The sequence below is a fragment of the Anolis sagrei genome, chromosome 2, assembly GCF_037176765.1.
Source record: "Anolis sagrei isolate rAnoSag1 chromosome 2, rAnoSag1.mat, whole genome shotgun sequence".
NCBI lineage: Eukaryota > Metazoa > Chordata > Lepidosauria > Squamata > Dactyloidae > Anolis > Anolis sagrei.
Window position 1 is genome coordinate 205,753,175 of NC_090022.1, and position 17,926 is coordinate 205,771,100.

Genomic DNA, 17,926 nt, shown 5'->3' on the forward strand with positions numbered 1-17,926 from the left:
CTAATCATTGTCATCACTTGACCTTCCAGGAACAGTGCACCTTTGGAACATGATCTTTCAGAATGGTCCCATGCAGAACAGGCTAGGTCATGGCAATCTCCAGCTGCATTATGGTTCTGTCTTCAACAGTGGTTCTCAACCTGTAGGTCCCTAAATGTTTTGGCCTTCAACTCCCAGAAAACCTAACTGCTTGTAAACCGGCTGGGATTTCTGGGAGTTTTAAGCCAAAACACCTGGGGACCCACAGGTTGAGAACCACTGACCTGCAGTGATGTCGGCTCATGCAATTGGCTAATCAGAGAAGAGAAGGGGAGAGGAGGGGGTGAGTCCTCACTTCGATCACTGCAGATGATGGCTGACCTGCAGGATACATTTCAGAGAGAATTGTAAGGGTGGCCTTGTAGTGCTGCTGAATTTGGTTCATTGGTGCTGGGTGGTTGAGATTACCTCACACCTTAACAGCTGGTGACATTTCTTCTCCTTCATTTCAATGTGCACCATTCCAGATCAGCCCTCAGGATAGCGGGTCAGAGTAGATCCTACCTAAGAACACACAGAAGGATGGAGAATATGTTCACCTAGCTTATTCCTGCTTGGCTTCTAATTCACCTTTGCATAATTGAGAAATATTTCATGTTTAACTCCCAGTTTATTAAGGTTTTGTCATGGTTCATATTTATAGGCATTTTTTCTAACTAATCAGGTGAAATAGGCCAAAGGGCATGAGAGATGGTGTTGTGTGCTACTTCACAGTGTAATGTTATGATATGGGCCACTTTGGATGCTTGTAGTTTTGTGTAACTCAATGCTAGGATCGTTTTTTCTCTGTACCATACTATATGCTAGGTGGTATGGAGTTGATATGCTAAGAATGTTTTCTTAGGATACGCCTAAACTTTTTTTTCTAGTTCTGTGAAAATTGAACTATTTTCTGGATCTTAAATCAAGCTAAGTGTTGGCTGTGAAAAAAAATCAGGGCTTCTTGAAAAAGAGCCGCTCTTCTTTCTGTTTACATTTCTAAAGATTTAGATTTTGTTTTTCTCTATCTTATAGCTGTGTTAAAAGAAGTAAGAGGATTACCAGTTTATTCACACAGTTCCATTGCTGTTTCATAATAAACAAATGTTAGCTTTGGGGAATAGGTCATAGCCTTTTATCCTACAGCCCCAAAGGAAGACACAGCAAAGGATAAAAACCATCTACTCTTAAGTTAGCCATTTCTCTTTCTTCCTTATCTTCACCTTAAATTAGATAAATTGCTCAAACAAAGGTAGTATTTCAGGATAAATGTTGGCCCTTGTTAGGATGAAGAATGATTCCGTGTTATTGTTGTTTGTCTGCAGTGTGCCTAATCTACCTTATTCTATCTTTGAATCAGCACCTAAAAATAAAAAAAACAGAGTTAGTGATTAATAGCCCCTCCTATATAGTTGGCCTTCTGTATTGTTGGATTCCACTATCTATGACTTGAAAACATTCCACTATCTATGACTTGAAAACATTAAAAAGAAATCCAGCTTGTGAAACGTTATTTTACTATGTCATTGTATATAATGGGATTTGAACATCCACAAATTTTGGTACAGATCCAGGATCCTGGAACCAAACCCCAAGAGTCGACTATACTGTAATTCTTGCCAAGCCCAGGTCCTGATTAAAGTTTTACTTCTACAACAAATTCACTAGATGACTTTAGTCAACATACTATCCCTAAAGCTCTGTGATATGCAGATAATAATAGTGTCATACTTTACATAGCTATTGTAAGAATGTATTTGAAGTGATTTGAGCTCTTAGGGAAAGGCTGCTCCTACTATTACTGCTGTTGCTAGTCTTGTGTATTTTTTTATATGACTACAGCATTTATGTCAATATTACTTCTATTGTGAAACATTACAAAAGTTTTATTTAACAGGGTTTTTACTGTTCTAAAATATGTCATAGTATTACATACACCCATATGGTCTGGCACAGACACAGTGCTATCCATTATCTCAGCCACAGAAGAATGAATGGTCATGACTTCAATATTTTTTTCAATAGAATTTTCTTTCCCTTCATTTCTGGAATTAACTATAGAAACTGAATTTAACTATATAATTCTCAATTCGCTACTGACATGATAAATAAACTATACAAGTCAAGGTTATTTATTATTTTCCTCTGCTATTATTATTATTATTATTATTATTATTGCATTTATTATTTTACTCTTGTTACTATTATTATTACATTTATCATTTTACTTATTATTACATTTATTATTTTACTCTATTGTTATCATTAGTTACAAGCTGGGTAGATGCGGGGAATGCCGTGGATGTAGCGTACCTGGATTTCAGTAAGGCCTTCGACAAGGTCCCCCATGACCTTCTGGCAAGGAAACTAGTCCAATGTAGGCTAGGCAAAACTACAGTGAGGTGGATCTGTAATTGGTTAAATGGACGAACCCAGAGGGTGCTCACCAATGCTTCCTCTTCATCCTGGAAAGAAGTGACGAGCGGAGTGCCGCAGGGTTCCGTCCTGGGCCTGGTCCTGTTCAACATCTTTATTAATGACTTAGATGGAGGGTTAGAAGGCAGGATCATCAGGTTTGCAGACGACACCAAATTGGGAGGGATAACCAATACTCCAGAGGACAGGAGCAGGATTCAAAACGATCTTGACAGATTAGAGAGATGGGCCAAAACTAACAAAATGAAGTTCAACAGTGACAAATGTAAGATACTCCACTTTGGCAGGAAAAACGAAATGCAAAGATACAAAATGGGGGATGCCTGGCTCGAGAGCAGTACGTGTGAAAAAGATCTTGGAGTCCTCGTGGACAACAAGTTAAACATGAGCCAACAATGTGATGTGGCGGCAAAAAAAGCCAATGGGATTTTGGCCTGCATCAATAGGAGCATAGTGTCTAGGTCCAGGGAAGTAATGCTACCCCTCTATTCTGCTTTGGTTAGACCACACCTGGAATATTGTGTCCAATTCTGGGCACCACAATTCAAGAGAGATATTGACAAGCTGGAATGTGTCCAGAGGAGGGCAACTAAAATGATCAAGGGTTTGGAGAACAAGCCCTATGAGGAGCGGCTTAAGGAGCTGGGCATGTTTAGCCTGAAGAAGAGAAGGCTGAGAGGAGATATGATAGCCATGTATAAATGTGAGAGGAAGCCACAGGGAGGAGGGAGCAAGCTTGTTTTCTGCTTCCCTGGAGACTAGGACGCGGAACAATGGCTTCAAACTACAAGAAAGGAGATTCCATCTGAACATGAGGAAGAACTTCCTGACTGTGAAAGCTGTTCAGCAGTGGAACTCTCTGCCCTGGAGTGTGGTGGAGGCTCCTTCTTTGGAAGCTTTTAAACAGAGGCTGGATGGCCATCTGTCAGGGGTGATTTGAATGCAATATTCCTGCTTCTTGGCAGGGGGTTAGACTGGATGGCCCATGAAGTCTCTTCCAACTCTTTGATTCTATGATTCTATGATTACATTTACTCTATTATTACTGTTATTACATTTCCATTATTTTACTCTACTATTATTATTATATTTATTATTTTACTATTTTATTATTGCAAGAATACGTAAGCACATTTACATTGAAGAAGGCATAAGAATGTTTTAATCAGAGTTGGGCAGTCTTATCTTAAATTACAGTTTTATGTAAATATTCAAAAACATTTAACCTACTGATGCTTCAATTAATGTAATTGCATTGATATCTATTTTATTTTGAAATTTACCAGTAGCTGCTACATTTCCAACCCTTGACTTATGCTCGAGTCAATCCGTTTTCCCAGTTTTTTGTGGTAAAATTAGGCACCTTAGCTTATATTCAGGTTGGCTTATACTCGAGTGTATATGGGTAATTTAAACTGAAGTTGCATGCTCTGGCTAAGCTCCAGTGTTGAAAGGGGGGAAGAAAATTCTCACTGAAAATAGTAGATATGTAAATTCGCTGATTACGCCCATTCACCTAACTGGGACATTTAGGCAGTTTTCCATCTGCACTAGTTTATGTGATGCAGACATTGTTACTTAAATGTTCATATAGGATATAATTTGGTACACACAGTTGCCACCTTATTTTAGTATCCTCCCAATTCTTGCTGCTTTTAAGAAGTGGAAATCAGATTGAAACATATTTCAGGAATGTTATACAATTTTCACCATGAGATGATGATACGTTGAAGAATCCCTTACATAAAACCCAAGATAAGGAAATATTGAGAGAGAATTATTCCACACTGGACCTATATATTTGAATTTATTCAAAAGAAACTTTTAAGAAAATCATGCCTACTTCAGCAAAACCAAACTCTTAAAAACTTAACAAAAAGTTTTCAAATGAGCAAGGCCTCTTTCCTTTGTCTTGTGGGCCAAATGCCCCTCTTTCTCATTTTGTGGACATATACTCAGTACAGGCTCCTAACTTGACATACATGTGAATCTTATACATAGCATATGCCACAGTGTATTCTGCATAATGTATTTACTACACCACCCTTTGTTGTTATTAACTGCTTTGAAGTCAAATTTGACTTAATAGTGAACTTGTAAAGAAGGGGCCTCCCAGTCACCCTAACCTCAACCAGCTTTCTCAGATCTTGATGCTTCAGGCTGTGGCTTCCTTAATTAGTCCTATTCAGTTGCCTTGCAGTCTTATTAGGATGCATTTTTAGACATTCATAGTTTCCACAGGATAGTTCTCTAGCACCATATCTCAAAGGAGTTGATTATCTCCCCATCAGTTTTCTTTACTGTCTATCTTTCATAGTCATACATAGAAACAAGAAATACGATTGTTTGGATCATCTTGACTTTAGTAGTCAATCTTTATACTTGAGAACTTCTCAAATTCCTTCATAGTTGCCTTTCCTACTTCTAGTCTTCTTCTGAGTTCATGACTACAGTCTCCATTGTGGTGATTACCAAAGTATGGAATTATCTTTGTATGAAAAAAACGCTTGCCTGATTATAAGGTCATTAGGTGAAAACCAAAAATTATATGAAGTTACACAATTTGCTAGTATATTAAATGAAGGCAGTCCCAAAAAGTGGAGAGAGCCCTAAGTATGGAAAGGAGGAGAGTACTAACCATTTATCCCTGGCTGTCTTAATCCATTAAAAGCAACGAGGAGGCGTGAGTGAGAAGATAACAAGGCTGCTGGTTGCTCTGTTTTTGAAATTACATGATTATCCCGTATTCAAAAATAGATGCTGTGTCAGTTTATGCCCTGTGAGTGCTTCAGGACCAGGTGTGTTTTTGGTCACTGAATTATACTGGGAGGCTTGTTTTAAAGTTGTACATAATAGTAATGAGGAAAGCTGTTCTGGAAGAATACCACTTTGATGTGATAATGAAACACTAATGCAGGATGTACATACCAATTTGGCTCCTTAGCCTGAGGTATTTATTACCGTAACATCTATACTAAGTATTGCCTAGTTTACATGGTATTATTACACCTAATTACTAGGCAATAAAAGATTTTGGGTGACGGTTTGAAAAGTACCTGCAGTGGGAATTAACTTAAGGCTCAATCAATAAAAAAGTTAGACCTCTTTTCCATTGAGAGCAGTTATGATCCTGAATATTTAACTGGCTAGAGTGCTTCAAATGATTATTAATTTTATGGAGGCCTCATTTCACATAGATAATTGCAATCCATTTTGCAGTTGTGCTGAAATCAAAAGGTTTTTCATTTGAATGTATTGTAAGTATTGTAAGTGCCTGAAATACTGAAATACCTTAGCAATATGTCAGTTATAATACATTCCTAAATTTTATTAATCCAAAATAAACCTTAACTCAGAATTCATCTGAGTTAGTTCTTAAACATGTGTTTATAGAATTACAATCTTAGCTAGCCTGTGAGGCTGGTTCAAAAGATTCTGTTGGTGCAAAATACTAAGCTACTTTAATGCTGGTAAGGAACAAGAAAGCAGAAAATGTAACCCTGTTTTACATCTACTAGAATAGTTGTAGTCCAATGTTTTCAAACTACTTTAAACCCCTTCTTTGTGGTGGCCCCCCGACTTTGGAGCACCCTCCCCAAAGACATTAGACAGGCCCCCACACTGGCAGTCTTTGGGAAGAATTTGAAGACCTGGCTGTTCCGATGTGCCTTTCCAGAATAGGAAAACTCCAGTAAGCACGTTATTAGAGTTCCAGAAGCACCTTATCAGAACTTTAAGATTCTCTGCACACTGCACTTCCTTGAAATCCGATAGACCACCTGTCACATCCAGTACTTTTTAATCTGTACCCATTACTTGGCCCGGCCCTGTTTTTATTGTCTTATGGTGTATTTTTTTGTTGTTTTTACTGTTATTGCTTTAATGTTTTTGATTTGCTTTGAATTGTATTTGTTATGCTATTGTTTTGTTGAGGCCTTGGCCTTTGTAAGCCGCATCGAGTCCTTCGGGAGATGCTAGTGGGGTACAAATAAAGTTAATAATAATAATAATAATAATAATAATAATAAATACGTTGGGGATGAGATCATTTTCATTCATATAATCCTCTCCACACACTAAGATCTGTATCAACATTCTTCGTGTGCACAAGAAATTCACCAGAAATTCCAATTGACCTTGCCACTTCTAGAGATATGAAGGCCTGTATAAATTGAGAAAAAAGATGTTTTCTTCTTTCATGAAAACCATTTTTGTTCAGGTTTTCCTGCTATGAAACATTGGAAACTTTGGGAAAAGTAAAAACTAGCCTTTATGAAAAATTCTCTCTTTTGGAATGAGTTTTATACTTCGAAAGAGATTTATACTTCGAAACTTAGAAAATGCAAATGATTGATTGACATCCTAGAAATATATGGGACACTCAAATCCAATATGCATTTCTGTACCTGATTTGTGTGGTGTCTTAGTAAAGAGGGGTCGTCATTGCTTGTGATGGTAATGCAGTATTGAAGATTTAAGCAGAAAATGGAGAAAAGGTTCCCCTGGATTCATAATTTCCAGAAATTTCATATTGCTGCTACTTCTGTGCAGCTCTTTATATTAGCTGTAAAATTGGTTCTAAGTCAGTTTTAAACTGAATTCTTAGTTCAGCATGTTTAAATCAACTTCATACAAAATTCACATTTTGTATGCTTGCTTATGTCTGACTATGTTCTTGAATGTATGCCACTTCATGTAGTTGTAAAAAAACTGTGTACAAATACTTTAAATGATCAATACTTTCTCGGTTGTAATGGACACAATGAAGTTACTATTCCACTGCTACTGATTATTTTGTATCCATGCTGAGATCAGAGTTCTTAGACTTCAAAATCATGTAGGAAACTACTTTTGAATTACACATTCCATTTAGCAATAAAATGCACTAGTCCATTTATTTATTTTCAATGGGTACATGAAGCTGCAGGAAACATGGTGTTAAGGTTTACATTTCACTATAGACAAAATGTGCCTCTTAGAGTCCAGTACAGTCCAGTACAAAAAGAGAAAGAAGTAATTGTCATTTTGAGACAATTATCTTGATATAATCATAGCAGTGTCCAATCTATTCAGCTACCAATAACTGTAAATCATTCTCTGTGAATTTATTATTATTATTATTATTATTATTATTATTAACTTTATTTGTACCCCGCCAGCATCTCCCGAAGGACTCGATGCGGCTTACACGGGCCGAAGCCTCAAAACACAATACAATAGAAAACATAACACAACAATAAACAAAGCAAATCAAACAGTTAAGCAAAATAACCACAATAACAATACATCAAGACACTATTAAAAACTGGTTCGGCCAGCGCAATGGGGTACAGGGTTAAAAGTGCTGAGATGGCAGGAGGAACGTAGGATTAAAGTGTGGTGTGCAGCAGCATTGGTTGTGCTAAAGTGCTTCTAGGACTTGAGATGGGGATTCCTAATCTGCGAAGGCACATCGGAACAGCCAAGTTTTTAGATTCCTTCTGAAAACTGCTAGAGTAGGGGCCTGACGAAGCTCTTTTGGAAGGGCATTCCAAAGTCGGGGGGCCGCCACAGAGAAGGCCCTGTCCCTCGTCCCCACCAAGCGCGCTTGGGACGTAGGTGGGATCACGAGCAGGGCCTCCCCAGATTTAATCCGAAATAATTGTAGTCGGAATTGAAACCCAAGAACGGTTCAGTTCAGACTCTACCCTGCAGCCTGTCCTATTATTTTTTAGGTTAGTGTGTGAGAGAAAAGTAGTCCTGACCATGCAGTGATGCCAAACCAGGCCCAGTACTGTCAGATGGCCAGCCTTAGAGCCGCCGCAAACTAGGTTCCTGCGGGAGAAAACCTTTCTAGCTCGTCCCTGACGTCATGAGCCTGCACCTCTCTCCCCGCCCCTTTCTCCGCCCCTTTCTCTTTGCCAGCGTGGTTTTTCCTTTGCTAGGGCAGCATTGCCCGCATTTTCTCTCAGTTGAATTCTGCCAACTGAGAGAGTACGCTGGCAATGCTGCCCTAGCAAAGGAAAAACCACTCTCGCACGGAGAAAGGGGCGGAGAAAGGGGCGGGGTGAGAGGCGGAGTCTCGTGACGTCGGGGACAAGCTAGCAAGGTTTTCTCCCGCAGGAACCTAGTTTGCGATGGGTCTTACCCTGTTCTTTTTTTTGTAACAGTGGGCATCTGGCACAACATGGCTAGTGTCCAAGTCACATTTCCTGAAGTGATGTCAGTTGGGCAACACAGCAGTGCAGCAGGGAGAAGGAGGAATCGCCACCTCCTTTGCCTTGTGTCCTGGCCGGCACCATTCCAGGTGACGAGCAACAGACGTTATCTGATACTATGATAGGAACAGCAGGGGGTCACCCAAACTTGGGGAATACAGAACAACTGTGTGAACAGGTGCAGCCAGTTCTGTCTTAGAACTGAAGTAGGTGCTGACACAAGCCCAAAAGCATGGTTTGCTCCTTATACTTGGGGAAAATTCAGAGCAACCCATGACTTTTAAAAATGTAGTTCAAGACTTTGGCCTGCAGTAACTTGAGTCAACCCCTTTTATTCATGATGAAAGTCTGTGTAGCTATGCCCATAGTCACTTAATGGGTTGCCAACTTATGCCAGCTTTGAGCTGCCATGGTCAATTTTCTTAATTCATGGCATGACCAGATTTCAGGGCATTGTAAGGCCACTTCTGCCAGGCTTGTAGACTTATGATGAAGTAACAGAAAATAAAAGCAAAACGTTTGGTTTAGACTTTGCCTCTCTAACATCTAGTTTCTGTTTCCTTGATTCATAATTTGTTCTTCTGGGGGAGGGGACACTTTCCAGGCTGCATAATGCTGTGGGTTTGACGAAGGCAGTTTGTTACAGAAAAATGGTTCTCATTTCTGAACATGATAGATTGAGTGATGTGCCTAGATATAGGACTCGTGGAACATTATTTCCCCCATTTCCTTTGTAACCTGTTGTTAGAAGATATTCAGTTTAATACTGTGGTAGAAGCATTTTGGTAGTACTTGGTCTGCTACTAATAGTACACAACAATTCCTTTTTTCCTCTGTGTCACAAAGCAGCTATTCAACATTTGACTGATGTCAGATGTGGAGTACAATGCCCCATGAATACAAACTATAATAATATTGTAAAACCGCTTTGAGTCCCCTCAGGGTGTAAAAAGCGGTATACAAATAGTGTAAATAAATAAAAATAAATAAACTTCTTTGGAGACACATAGAGCATTTTATGGTATTTAAAAAGAAGTTATAATACACCTCCAACCATGTACATGTGTTTTTTAAAAAGTTATAATACACCTCCAACCATTTAAATCAGGCATGGGCAAATTTTGGCTCTCCAATGTGTTGGACTTCAGCTCCTACAATTCCTAACAACTTGTAGGCTATTGAATTATGGGAGTTGAAGTCCAAAACATCTGGAAGGCCAAAGTTTTTCCATGCCTGATTTAAATGCTTGCTTGAGAAATGTTATTTTTGGTTGTTTGTTGTTAATTTGTTCAGTCATTTCCAACTCTTCATGACCTCATGGACCAGCCCACACCAGAGCTCCCTGTTATTTTGGTACATATTCATAAAACCATGTGCAAATTTTGCACAGTAACAAGTCCTAAACTGAATACTCTTCAATACCTTATCTATTTTCAAAGATTTTGCCACTGTGGGAAGAACTTTGCTAAAATTCCTCATTGATCCTTCATGACCAAAATTAGCCAAGAATTTTTCGCTGTTGAAGAGGTATAGAGAATTCTTCTCCATCCTCCATCAACCCACTGACTTCTGTGAATTTAATTTAATTTTTGCTCATGGGTTAGTATATAAATAAAAAGCTGTTTGAAAAATAAACTTAAAAATAAAAATCGTGAACATGTAAGAAATCTCTGTTACAAATTGAGCTGAGATCAGGACACCTTTGCTTTCTGATGGTTCAGGGTCCACAAACTTTGCTTCATGTTGTATAAATATGTGTAAAGTTAACTTCAGGCTCCGACTATAAGATATATTTAAAATATAAATGAATTTATGTGTAGACTTGGATTCCATCTCCAAAATATTTCATTATGTACATATATATGCAAGGGTTTTTCTTAAGCATGCATATTGAAATAAATAAGAAAAGACTTTATTTGTTGCCTACGTTGTTTTTTTCTCAAAGACTTTGTGTGAATTGCAAAATTTGTTTAGATTTTTATTTGTAGTCCATATTTCAGACAGTAGGTCTACAATATTGTTCTTTCTCATGAAATACTTATCAGAATCTGAGCTGAAAAGGACAGCTTTGATGTTGAAATGCTGCAGCAAAAGTTCCTGGCCAGGGAACAAAAAGCTTCTGTTCAATTTCAGTTTGCTTTCCCCTCCTAAATGCAGTGGTATTGGTTTGACATCTCACATTTTTAAATGAAATGAAGTGAGTTAGATGATGCTTGAAAAAGTTATTTTCAAGTGACTCTAGTGATAGCTACCATTTATTTATTTGCTTTTTCTAAAGATTGTGTGCAGCCCATTGTAATTGCCATTCAGTTAAAGAGAGAACTGCTGCTTATTACTTACTAAATTTGCAGTTTGCATGAAAGCTTTTTATCTACAGTATTTCCAAGGGCATTGTGTCTTTTTGTTGCCGGCTTCATTCACACCCATTCTCCCACTCATTTCCCACCATTAAGTGATATTAGCCATAGAGACTCAAAAGAGAAGAAAGGAAAAAAAAACACTGTAGGAACTTCAGAAGAACTCTTCAAAAATATGTAGTACTTTGTGAAGGTCCAAAATCTATGTTAGTTGGCTTTCCTCTGTAGAAGTATTTTCATAAATACAGTGTTTTCATTTATATCTGGGATTTCAGATAAAATTCCCTGTTCTCTAGGAATTCAAGAGGCAGAAGTTGTTGTTTTACAATATGTAAAGTATATTTGAGCGTAGAAAGCTAAAGGTTTTCTAGCAATATTGTAGAAAGCTTCATCTTAGGGTGCATCTACATTGCAGAATTAATGCAATTTGATAGCACTTTATCTAATAAGGCTCGTGCTATGCGATCCTGGAAGCTGTAGTTTGGTGAAGCACCAGCACTCTTTGGCAGAGAAGGCTAACAACCATATAAAACTGCAACTACAAAAATTCCACAGCATTTAGTCATGACAGTCCAAAGAGGTGTCAAACATCATTAATTCTACAGTGTAGATGCACCTTTAATCTCACCTCCTTTTTCCCAGTTCCTAAGAACAAATAATAATAATTTTATACTTTTTATTTTATTTATTTACAGTGTTTCTGATCAATTAGTCTAGGTCACATGAGTGATGTCTTTTCAGTTTAAGAAAACTATTTTTAAAAAAACCAGAAACAGTAACAAGACTTCAGTCCAAGATTATAAGGTCTGTTTACTTTGTGATAGTATTGGATGTTTTGTGTAATGAGTGCAGTACTGTGAAAATAATATCAGGATTTTGTCATGTGGGCAAGCAGATGGCAACTGTTGGGTGTCATATGTTCTGTATCAGAAACTAGAGCTGATGTGGTCTATCCAATGCAGTTTTCTGAATCAGCTCCCCAAATAACCAAACCAAATCTAAAGTTGACCAAAAACTGATTTGTAACTATTTTGATACTAATGTTGGAGAATGGTCCCTGGCCAAAAAAAGGTAGAGAACCACTGTCGTATAAAAAATAGTAACTTTTCATAAGCTACTTTTAATGATTTGTGGATTGCACTTGTGATATAGTGTTCCATTTTGTTTTGTTTTTTCTTAAGTTATTATATGATATGATTGGGGAATTGAAAATAATTACTAGAAGTTCAGAATTGGGTCTTTTGTCACCTTATGCATTGTATTTGATTTTTTGATAAATTACTTAAACATGTTTTTGTCTTCTAGGGCCAAATGTCAGCATGACTAAGAACTGACAAAGAACCTCAAGACTATCCAAACATTTGTCCCGTGGAAGGTAGAAAGGGTCCAAAGACCACTCATCTATTGTGTAACCATGGCAGATCCTTCAGCTGAAGTGCCATTTTCTATGATGACACAACCACAGCTAATCGAGGTAATGTAGAGCTTCAGAATATTTTGTATGCTGGCACAGCTGCCAAGCTTAAATTTCTGGGCTTCCCTGGCTAAGGAATTGTGAGCCATGTTAGATGGACAGAGTAGATAGTGAGTCAGCCATGGAAGAGCTGAAATTGAGATGAATTTTAAGCCTTTTTACATATCACTAAGCAGATCTCTGTATTGGACTGGTCTCTAGAGTCCAAGACAATGTAATCTTTACACCAATGCCGACAAGCTTCTGATACCAGCTTCAAGAAAAACATCAAATACACCTAGAGCTAATGCTATCTGCATGATTCCAGTATAAATAATATTTAAAGAAAGACTACTGTCTTCAGAGCATGTTATTCTTCTCAAAACCAGTGGGTTGACAGTCCAGGTTTTTAAAATCTATTATTCTTAGTTAACATATTGTACATGATATATAGGGTGAGTTGCAGGATATTACCTATATCCTGCTTTGCAGTGAAGAACTTACGGTGGTTTTGACCACACAAAAATGTAGAAGCAGTTAAGACGCTTAGTCAAGTCATTTGTGGCTTGTAAAGAGGAAGTTATTAGATGATTCAAGATAAGAGAAATCTCTGACACATCTGATTTTAAAAGCTAAGGTGAGATAAGTTTTCTTCAGATAATTCTAAAGGCAAATATAACAAGTTAATAATCAGTATCTATCAGTCCATTTGGAAATTGCTTCCATTTGATGTCTGTTTACCTGGAGAGATACTTTGTATGTACTCTTTGGTCACAGGGATTCACATCCAATTTCTCTAAATGGCATTCCTCTGGTGGCAGTAAGCAGTATCATGAGGAAAATCAAGGGGATGTACGAGTAAGTTATTCCACATAATGACTTTACATTCACAAAATGACACACCATTTGTAGAAATAGCAGTGTGAAGACAGACCCATGCAATATCACAGAAGGAGCATGTCTTGCATTGTTTTATTTTCTGGTCTTATAGAAGTTAGCATAGTCAACACTTTGGCACTGCTGCCCTTATTATAATAATTGTGAGACCTCACAACCTCTGAGGATGCTTGCCATAGATGCAGGCAAAATGCCAGGAGAGAATGCTTCTAGAACATGGCCATATAGCCAGAAAAACTTACAACAACCCAGTGATTCCAGCCATTAAAGCCTTTGAAGTTTTCACACATTTTTTCTTTTGTGTGACAATGCTTAGAATTATTTGTATTCAAGATGTATGCTTTAGCCTTGTGAAAGTCTGTTTATTTAGTTGTATATTTGTTTACTTTTTTCCTGGAGAGATCCAAAAAAGCAGGAAAAACTTTGAATCAATGTTCTTTGTGTTTGTATATGATTTGAGCACTGACCTAACTGTTATTGTTATTTTAAGTCAAATTTGAATTGTCTGATGATTTCTGTTAAAACTGGAATCCAAAAGCCAAAAAGTATTTTGAATCAATATTTTGCATACTCACTTTTCACAAGTATTTCTTTCACAGGTAAGTGAGGAGCATCTGTGCAAAAAGCGGCCAACGCTTATAAATAGAACAAGAGGAGTTGTTGTGATTATTCTATTCAACAAATGATAATTCCATTTGCAAAATGATAATTTGGCCCTCATACTCAATTAACGTTCTAATTATCACAATGTGAACTCCATTTGAAGAATTTGCTGTGAAATTTATGGAAGCAACACTTTAGAAATCTGACACTATACATTTAGGATTTATTAACTCTTTCTTAAATAAAAAGTTAAGAATATTATGACTGCCTTGTGTCTATTCTATTTTCTCCCTTTCTGAAGTTTTTTCCCCCTTTGTACCAATTTTCACATTGCATAAATAGTAAGGAAGGTCAACACCCTCTTTGGTTTTCTCCTTGCACTCTGCGTAGTCTTGTAATCATAGCTTCCAACAGGGGCTCTGGATGTTTGTAATCATAGCTTCCAACTAGGTTTCTGACCTTCCTGACACACACAGTTGTTTCCACAGCCTTTCAGTTCCTAAAATTCCTTTTTAACACATGGTTTTAAGAATTTCCTTTGCCAGGCCAGATTACCTCCTTTGACAGCTGGTACACGTCTTCCATTGAATTGCAAATGGGAGAAAATAGATGGTAGGATTTTCTTGACTTTTTTAGTCCTTGCAAATGTAAATAGCGCTCTACTACTGAAATTAAAATAATTTGCATGTCAATTCTACACAAGTTAAAATGAAGATATTCAAACAATAATTTTATTTTGTTTTATTTTGTGTAAGCATAAAAGTTAGACTGCAATATCTAAAATTACTTTCTTTTGAGAGTTCAACCCTTTGACCACATCTTTAACAGCATTTTAAATGAAGAATTGGTTTGCTTCCAGTTAATGACAAACTGGATTATGTAGTAGATAATCTGCATGAATGAAGTATGGTAGAAGTTGAGGTTTTGTACCTTTACTGTATTTGCCTGAAGCAAATCCATTTTTGTGTCCTGTATGTATTCTTGAACATCCATAAATGTTCAAGTATAAATGTTTTTGGATCTTGGCATCTAGTTGCAAGCTTATCATAAGTCTTTTAGCTAATCTATTTTCTCTGTTAACAAAGAAGCAGAGATAAATGACTAATTCTTAAATGAACCTGTTGGCTTTTCAGCTTCTGTCTATCTGGAAAAAAATTAAGAAATTATATCTAGTTGAACAGTATGGATGAGCAAATACAGTATGGATGGTCTTCCATAAAATACTGATTTTGACATTGGCCAGTTAAGACTTTTTACAGTTATTAGAAAATGAATTTAATAGATTTAATCCTTTCTGTTATGAGGTGTCTTTCACACATTAGCTTCTCTAACTAGATAAGAGCATAAGGCAACGTGTATTTGAGAATATATGGCAACAATACGCACATAAACTACTTTAGTAGTTTCTCCCTCTTCTTAGAGAACCCATGGAAATGTATTTCTCTTAAGATGGGGCTAGAGGTTATTGATATACCATGCTCAGCAATGTCATTGGAGAACAACCTTCTGCATTTTTCTGGAAAAAGTAAACATTTAAACTGGAATAAATCAGCTATGTTCTAATGCAGACATTCATGTGATCTAGCAAGAAAGACAGTATTGATGTGACACTTCATTAGCTGAATTTTAAGTTTCTATATATTGTAATTTATACAAAAATCTATTTACATCTCAAAGCCAAGTAGTAAACTACTCAGAATTTTTGTCTTGGCATGATGCTGTGCAAAGATCCACCAAGGCATGTGAGAAGGAATAGGGGAAAGATGAATTTCACCTTTCCCCTTCTCTCTTTGCACCAGTGCTACTCTCACAACTGTCCAGATCACATTTAAAGGAATTGGAGGTGGGATAAGGCACTGAGAATTTCTTTCTTTGTCTCAGATTTCAATTTGTGGATAGATGAGTTTCCTTTGAGATAAAGCATTGTATTTTGAGCTGCACTGAGTTTCTTTAGCTTTTCTACTGATTTAAAATACTTGTTATGGTAATCTCTCAGTACTATGTGGAACAAATTTGGTAATGTTCAGATAATTACCAGTAACTGCAGATTTCGCGTATGCTCTCTCTGTCATAAATTGGACTAACCCAGCTCCCTCTAATTTGCCTAGCACACAAGAAATGCATTTTCCAGAGTTATATTAATAATCATAGCTTTGATGCAGGCCTAAAATGTAATTACAGTGAGATGGTCTCACTTTTCTCAATTTTTGATTTGTATGTGTGTTCAGCTGCCTTTTCAAGTTTTGTTTTTCTTTCTTCTGCTATTGCAGTACACTCCATTCACTTTCAAAATTGTAAGTCTGTTTTCTTCTTTCTTTTCAGTCCACAGCCATGAGTGAACCTCAGTGTTACTACAATGAGACCATTGCCTTCTTTTATAACAGAAGTGGAAAATATTTAGCCACTGAATGGAACACTGTGAGCAAGCTTGTGATGGGCCTTGGGATTACAGTATGTGTCTTCATCATGCTAGCCAACCTCTTAGTTATGGTGGCTATCTATGTGAACCGGCGTTTTCATTTTCCTATTTATTACCTTATGGCAAATTTGGCAGCTGCTGACTTCTTTGCAGGGCTGGCATATTTTTATCTAATGTTTAACACGGGACCCAACACTAGAAGATTGACTGTGAGCACGTGGCTCCTTCGTCAGGGCCTCATTGATACTAGCCTGACAGCCTCTGTTGCCAACCTGTTGGCCATTGCCATTGAGAGGCATATCACTGTGTTCCGCATGCAGCTACATACGCGGATGAGTAACCGTCGAGTAGTAGTGGTCATCGTTGTCATTTGGACTATGGCTATCGTTATGGGCGCTATACCAAGTGTCGGCTGGAATTGCATCTGTGACCTCACTCACTGTTCCAACATGGCACCACTCTACAGTGACTCTTACTTGGTTTTCTGGGCTATTTTCAACCTGGTCACCTTTGTAGTCATGGTGGTCTTGTATGCTCATATCTTTGGATATGTGCGCCAGAGGACTATGAGAATGTCCAGGCACAGTTCTGGACCACGTAGGAATCGGGATACCATGATGAGTCTTCTGAAGACTGTGGTCATTGTGCTTGGTGAGTACCTTTAACAGAATGTTTCCATATCATTTTCACCATGGAACATAATGAAGATCCCTCTACTCATACACTTTATAGAAATGCTATATGCTGAAAGGGTTTTATAATACAAATAAATCCTCAAAGGACATGTACATTGCCAAGCCCACAGACATATTTGCCCTTTAAGCAGTACCTACATCTGTGATGACTTAGTCTGGATTCTGTCAAATCATACTCGTTTTTTTTTTTAGATGAATAATAGCTTTTCAATATGCTTTTCTGTTTTTATATCTGTGGTGAGCAACTTCTAGATTGTGGTGTGGGCTATATTTATTACTGGAACCTACTGGGGACAACCATTTCATTTTCTGCCATAGTGAGGATAGTAAGTGTAACATTTATCCATGTGTCCTGTCCAATTCAATCTTTATTGTGGAGTCGCTGACCATTAAAACACAGTACAAAAGGTAAACACTATAAAACAGATAGAAGTGGTATTGTTGCAGCAGTTATCTAAAATGTTATTCAGTTATTTAATACATTTAATATAATGGAAAGGGAGAGACAAACCGAAAGTTTTACATTTGTGTCTGAATCACAATCAACTACATTTTCAATACTGACAGTAAAAGAAAAACTGTTTTCCTGATCTTATAAGACAAAAGATTTATAGGTTGGTTAGTGTTAGTCACATCTCATATCAGTGTGAGCATCTCTGAGTAATAGTAGTAGCTCTTCTATCATTTTGATAGTAATTGTTAAGTTTCTCGAAGGTGTGTGCTGCGGTTTTTATAAATATTTACACATCAGCTCCCATTACACAGTCTTTCCTGGAAAAATACTCTTAAGCACTCCACTTTCCATTTCAGTCAATTAAAATATTTTCTCTTTGTATAATTACCAATGTTGT

General features: G+C 37.3%; 1 protein-coding gene across 1 annotated transcript in view; it reads left to right on the forward strand.

Moving 5' to 3' along the window:
• LPAR1 (lysophosphatidic acid receptor 1) overlaps positions 1 to 17,926 on the forward strand; it is a 59,084-nt gene that overhangs the window by 13,576 nt on the left and 27,582 nt on the right. The window contains exons 2-3 of the mRNA XM_060762513.2: positions 12,314 to 12,482; positions 16,284 to 17,031. Coding sequence (XP_060618496.1) covers positions 12,423 to 12,482; positions 16,284 to 17,031 — 808 coding nt within the window. The 5' untranslated portion in view covers positions 12,314 to 12,422. The remainder of the gene's footprint in view (positions 1 to 12,313; positions 12,483 to 16,283; positions 17,032 to 17,926) is intronic.